Here is a 6,444-nt window from a genome sequence, read left to right as displayed (position 1 = left end):
GGAGATGTTTCACGAAAGTCCTGAACAAAATTCCTGATAGTGTGTCCTGAACAAAATTCCTGATAGTGTGACACGGGAATTGGATTCTTGAATCCTGAACTACAGATCTACAGAATTTCTGAATTCTGCCAATCTTTCACAAAATTCCTGAAGATAACTATATCAGCGGATCCTTGAGGGATCCCTCAAGATTTTCCACAGGATTCCTGTAGACATTTGAAAGGAATCACAGGAGAACAATGATTTCCAGGAGCGCCCTGTCGATGTCGTTTTCAAGACAAGATTGAAAAACATTGAGTGAGCTGAGATAAAAGCATTATAGGGGAATGATGAACTCTCTCCCCCTCCCCTTCCTGATTTCAAATTCAATCATATTATTATTCCCTGATAACAATTCAGACTTTTTTAACAAGCTGGGCCCGTCCCTCCGGGAATTATTTAGCCCCGTAGTTTATTCAATCAGTACCTATGTACCTACCTAATTTGTTTAATAATCAGTTTATTATTATTCTTGATTTGGTTTTTCGATTTTACTTTCATGTAATGATTTTAAATCAAGACTAGAGCCCGTTCTCCCTTTATTTCCAATATAATGTTTAAGTCACCCATCCATTTATTGGCCTTTCTCGGCGTAGCTTAACATAGGTGACGCTAAAACCGGTCTTAAATGATCGACTGAAGTGTTATCTGAAACTTTCTCGCTTTGAGTTCATAGGTCGTCGCGACAAATTTCAAGATCAGAGCTCATTTGTGTGAGAAAATGTGAAAAAATCCCCCAAAAACCAGTTTTTTTGGTTTTTTGGCTTTATGGTCCCCCGAAAACCACAAACAAAATTTGGACAAAATTTCTCTGGATAAAATTTGCACCACCATTTTCGTGTTCCTGGTAAAAAGACCTTTAATTTGATATATAGGTCGACTAGGTTTGGATAAGTCCCCCCCGAAAACCACAAACAAAATTTGGACAAAATTTCTCTGGATAAAATTTGCACCACCATTTTCGTGTTCCGTATGTAAGAGAACTGAAATGAGAACACATAAGCAGGGTGTCTACCAAAATGGAAAAGTAAAATTCCCTGACTTTTCCCGGTTTTCCAGTCCAATTTTTAAAAATTTCCAGTCTACTTTTCCAAGACTTTCCACCCTATTCCCACTGCGCCGCAGCCGATTTTTTTTTTCCAAGCAATGTTCTCAGGCCTGTTAAATTTCTTCAATCTTTTTTCATCCGACTATGGTAAGGTCTTGAGTCCTCCATTTGCACCATGAAATAACTGCGCCGCAGGCCAATTTTTTCAAGATAAATGACCTTTGACCAAGATAATGACCTCAAGACTCCTACAGCGGCTACAGCCATTTCTCTTTGATCTGGCTTAATAGGTATTTACTATAAGTGAACTGGCATTTTTTTTTATATAGAATATAATAAGAGCGCCGCAGGGGAAATTTTTGAACATTTAGGTCTAAAATTTTCAGAAATTCAGTATCATCGAAATCCTAATTTTCAGCTCCGCAGGAGAATTTTTTTAAAAAGCATGAACCTGAAATTTGTCATTATACATTCTACACATTCACATATTCTGGGGGGATGAAGGTTAACACAAAAAAGATGGAAATGAGCAGCGCCGCAGGCGAAATTTTTGAAAATTGTGAGCTCCAATTTATAGAAACCAGAATTAACGAAATTGAAATTTTTATGGTCACAGGCGAAAATTTTGGTCTCTAATTTTAAAAAACATAGTTATCAAAAACACAAAATTTGGCGCCGCAGGCGAATTTTTTGAAGATTTTGGTCTACAATAGTAAGAGAAGCAGACTTGTCAAAGGTGTAATCTTCAGGGCCGCAGGCGAAACTATTCAGTAAGTATGTAACCTGTAGCTTGCTATGTGTCAGTTTTTTAAGTAATTAAATACGTGTAAAAGACGAGTATAGTTATTCCCCCCAATACATTTCTATAGATCACAAAATGACAGCGCCGCAGGCGAAATTTTTTTCGAGAAAATTTTAGTAGCTCCTTCAAGGTTGCATACTTTTTTTTACTGACCAAAGTCTTTTTCTCGTTTTATAGGCTTTGAAATATTCCCAAAACTTATTCATGAAGAGACAAAATTTCAGCGCCGCAGGCGAAATTTTTGAGAGATATGTTGCCCCTTCATGGTTGCATACTTTTTTAATTGAAATCTTTCTTTGTCTTTTTTTAGGCTTTGAAAAATTCCCTGACTTTTTCGATTTTTGTGAAATTCCCTGACTTTTCCAGTCTCCATGAAATTCCCTGACTGTTCCCGGTTTTCCAGTCTGGTAGACACCCTGAGGTTGATCTATTTTTGCCTTAAGGTTGTTGGACAGTTTAATCCTGTTCTTAAAGTCATGCCCTTTCAGTTGGGAAAGAGTGTATTAAGGGTGGCATCACATCCATTACCGTTAAAGGAGGCATTTCTTTGTACCAATTTATTTCGGTAACCTCAGGACTGACTAATAAATATTGATCTTCAAATACCCATCTCTCATCTGCAGCATTTCAAACTAAAATTCTAACAGAAGGTGAAGAAAAAGTAAGTATTAGGTACATTATAATATTGATTTTGTTGGTGAAGCTGTAAAAAGATAATATGAAGGAACGCGAAAGAGGAAATGGTGGAATAAAGACATAATTTAGGTACATCAGAGGAAAAGAGAATTTTTTTTTCGAGAAAATTTAAGTAGCTCCTTCAAGGTTGCATAGGTACTTTTTTTTACTGACCAAAGTCTTTTTCTCGTTTTATAGGCTTTGAAATATTCCCAAAACTTTTTCATGAAGAGACAAAATTTCAGCGCCGCAGGCGAAATTTTTGAGAGATTATATGTTGCCCCTTCATGGTTGCATACTTTTTTAATTGAAATCTTTCTTTGTCTTTTTTTAGGCTTTGAAAAATTCCCTGACTTTTTTCGATTTTTGGCACTTTTTCGTAAAATTCCCTGACTTTTCCAGTCTCCATGAAATTCCCTGACTTTTCCCGGTTTTCCAGTCTGGTAGACACCCTGCTGACATAGGTAGGTATTAGAATTAGAAACTAGAACTAAAAAATAAAAAATTTCGTAGAGTTTCTTTGCATTTTTAAATAGAAGTTAAATAAGGTCTTTTCACCGAGAACAAGAGTAGAGAGGAAGACGTGTGGAGGGAAAGCTGAAACTACATAATTCTTGATTAAGTTGTGAAAGGTGTGCCATTTTCTTCGTGGCAAGCAGAGAAAAAAGGTTTTTCGTGTAAGTTTGCTCTCAACCAATCTAACACATCAAATTAAATGAAAAAGTGAGAACGGTAGAAAGGTATAAGACGGTCTCGGAATGGGGAATGGGTAGAGGTGCTTCAATATTTTATATCAGTAGATATAAAGATAAAATGAACATCACGGCTCAGGAGGATTTTTTTTCTTCTTCTGGCTTTCATAGCCATTATAAATAGGTATAAAACTATAAATACAATGGGATATTTTAGTGATTTCGTCACAAGAGATTTTTGAGAGATTATATGTTACCCCTTCATGGTTGCATACTTTTTTAATTGAAATCTTTGTCTTTTTTTTAGGCTTTGAAAAATTCCCTGACTTTTTCCGATTTTTGGCACTTTTTCGTGAAATTCCCTGATTTTCCAGTCCCCATGAAATTCCCTGACATTTCCCGGTTTTCCCGTCTGGTAGACACCCTGAATTACTCAAACATGTTCTGGTCCCCAACGAGTCATTCTGAGTACAGTAGTGATGATTACCTGTAAGAGTTGACAGTAGACTTCCACACCAGCTTTCAGCTTATTGATATTCTTGCAGCCATTCAGTTCCGCTTTTACCAGCTTGAAGATCTCCTGACAAAACTCAAAGTGGCTATCCTCGAGTACAGTATTGATCACGTAAGAGCTAAACAATTTGTCCAGGAATATGAGCATGGAAATGGTGACGTCATCATTGCCTGTATTCTTTCTGAATAGATGGAGAATAATGTCACAGATGTGAAGCAATTTGGAGCTTGGCTGAGACTTGAGAAATGATAGGAAGTGTTTTACCGAATATTTCACCTGAAAAAAATCACGATAGTTGATTTCTTTCAATATACAGGATGTATAAAAAAACGAGCCACTCGAAATATCTTGGGAATGGTTTTTTTTTTGAATTTCGAAAAACGCTGAAACACATGTATAACCGCCGTATGTATGAAAACTTATAAGCTTAGCTTAAGATGAAAAATCTTGCTTAAGTTAAACTTTTGCTCAAAATGGTATGTATGAAAATAAAATTTAACTCAAGTTTAACTTGAATAACAATATTTTGAAGTTAAACTTAAGATAGGGAATGAGCTACCTTGAACTCAGCTTGGAATCCTAGATAGGTACAAATTTACAAAAACAAAACAAAGTGAGAAAAGTTGAAAAAAAAAAAAGGTATGACGAATGGGGAAAGGAAAAAGTGAAGTAAAATATTTGATGCATATTTTTTGTAAAGAAGGAAGTAAAGAAGAAAAGTATTTTAAATGTGTAATTTTTTAGGTACCTATTTTAGGTAATAAGGGATCAATAAGTTTAAATAATAATAATAAAATTAATAAATGACTGAGACAGAAAAAAAAAAGAAAAAATCAGCCACCATGATCATGAAGTAATTTTATGGCATGAGAATTATGTAAGTATTGAGAAATTGCTATTCATTCGATTTTATTGTTAATAATATGAGTAATGATAGAATGATTGGTGAGTATAGATACTCTCATGATAGATTTTATTGTTAATAATATGAGTAATGATACTAATGATAGAATGATTGGTGAGTATAGATACTCTCATGATAGATTTTATTGTTAATAATATGAGTAATGATAGAATGATTGGTGAGTATAGATACTCTCATGATAGATTTTATTATTAATAATATGAGTAATGATAGGGTTGGCATCCCTGCTCTGGTGACGAGAAGTTGAAATTTTATTTGTGGTGATATTTTATTAAATTATTAAAGTTATTTTAAACAATTCACGTTCCTGAGTATTAAATTTGAAAATTTCGTTGTATCCTGAACCTGTGAAGCTCACGGGATAAGTAAAACTCATTATAGTTACGAAATTATAGACATTTCTATTTCGCTATACGCAAAGCCTATACAAACAACATAGGCATTCCATTGTGAAGCCAGGTACCCAAGTACCATACGTTATATTTATCGTATGGAGTGTATTTTTTATTTTTAAATTGGACAGTTGAACATACACATGCAACAATCTTAAAATAATAATAATATGCTGCCATGTCTTTTGAAACAATTAGAGGTCTACGAAAGAAAGATGATGAACATGAATGAAATTATAACAAAATGCGAGAAAAATCAACATGCTGGAAGAAAAGTTGCAAGAAAGCGAAGCAAAGAACAGTGTTTTGCAAACTATCATCGATCAAGATCAGGAGGCTTTAGAAGACATACAACAACGATCGCGGAACATGAATATTGTCATCAGAGGTATAAAAGAAGAGAAAACAGAAGATGTCGGAGATGTAGTCATGCATATAGGAAGACAATTAGGAATTGATAATCCTGAAAATGATGTCCAGATATGCTACCGTGTTCCCAGCAGAAACAAGGACTCCCCACGCCCCATTGTTGTGAAACTTTTGAATTCCAAGACGCGTGATATTTGGATCAAGAAATATAAATCAAAGGAACTATGGAAGAAGAAAATGTATATTACTGAGCATCTTACTCCATACAATCAAAATCTCTTCTATCATACTAGAAAGTTAGCAAAGGAGTCTGGATATAAATTTGCGTGGACAAAGGATGGGAAAATTTACCTGAAGGAAAATGAAGATTCAGGCGTGCTGAACATCAAGAATATGAATGACCATGATCCGATCATAATAATCAACACCAAGAGTTTGTTCTTAGGCCTTCTTAATGAATGAATAGCAATTTCTCAATACTTACATAATTCTCATGCCATAAAATTACTTCATGATCATGGTGGCTGATTTTTTCTTTTTTTTTCTGTCTCAGTCATTTATTAATTTTATTATTATTATTTAAACTTATTGATCCCTTATTACCTAAAATAGGTACCTAAAAATGATAACTAAGTTTTTTAATATTAGAGACCAAAATTTTCGTCTGTGGGCATAAAAATTTCGTTAATTCTGGTTTCTATAAATTGTAGCTCACAATTTTACTATCAAAAATTTCGCCTGCGGCGCTGCTCATTTCCCCCTTTTTTCTGTGGCCATAAAAATTTCAATTTCGTTAATTCTGGTTTCTATAAATTGTAGCTCACAATTATCAAAAATTTCGCCTCGCCTGCGGCGCTGCTCATTTCCCCCTTTTTTGTGTTAACCTTCATCCCCCCAGGATATGTGAATATGTAGACTGTATAATGACAAACTTCAGCTTCATGCTTTTTAAAAAAAATTCTCCTGCGGAGCTGAAGATTAGGATTTC

At 34.6% G+C, this 6,444-nt stretch overlaps 2 protein-coding genes across 2 annotated transcripts in view; one reads left to right on the top strand and one right to left on the bottom strand.

Annotated features, from left to right (window-relative positions):
- LOC103524627 overlaps positions 1-4,080 on the bottom strand; it is an 8,688-nt gene extending 4,608 nt beyond the window's left edge. The window contains exon 1 of the mRNA XM_008489656.3: positions 3,744-4,080. Coding sequence (XP_008487878.1) covers positions 3,744-3,917 — 174 coding nt within the window. The 5' untranslated portion in view covers positions 3,918-4,080. The remainder of the gene's footprint in view (positions 1-3,743) is intronic.
- A 1,268-nt stretch (positions 4,081-5,348) lies between these two features.
- LOC108254579 lies at positions 5,349-5,918 on the top strand. The gene has a single exon (XM_017449688.1). The coding sequence runs from the start codon at positions 5,349-5,351 to the stop codon at positions 5,916-5,918; it is 570 nt and encodes a 189-aa protein (XP_017305177.1).
- The last annotated feature ends 526 nt before the right edge of the window (positions 5,919-6,444 follow it).

Source organism: Diaphorina citri, unplaced genomic scaffold, assembly GCF_000475195.1.
Source record: "Diaphorina citri unplaced genomic scaffold, Diaci psyllid genome assembly version 1.1 scaffold109, whole genome shotgun sequence".
NCBI lineage: Eukaryota > Metazoa > Arthropoda > Insecta > Hemiptera > Psyllidae > Diaphorina > Diaphorina citri.
The sequence above is the reverse complement of the archived record's forward strand: the minus strand, read 5'-3'. Positions and strand labels throughout refer to the sequence as shown.

Coding starts and splice junctions, on each gene's coding strand:
- LOC108254579 (XM_017449688.1), top strand. CDS start 5,349: ATGCTGGAAGAAAAGTTGCAAGAAAGCGAAGCAAAGAACAGTGTTTTG.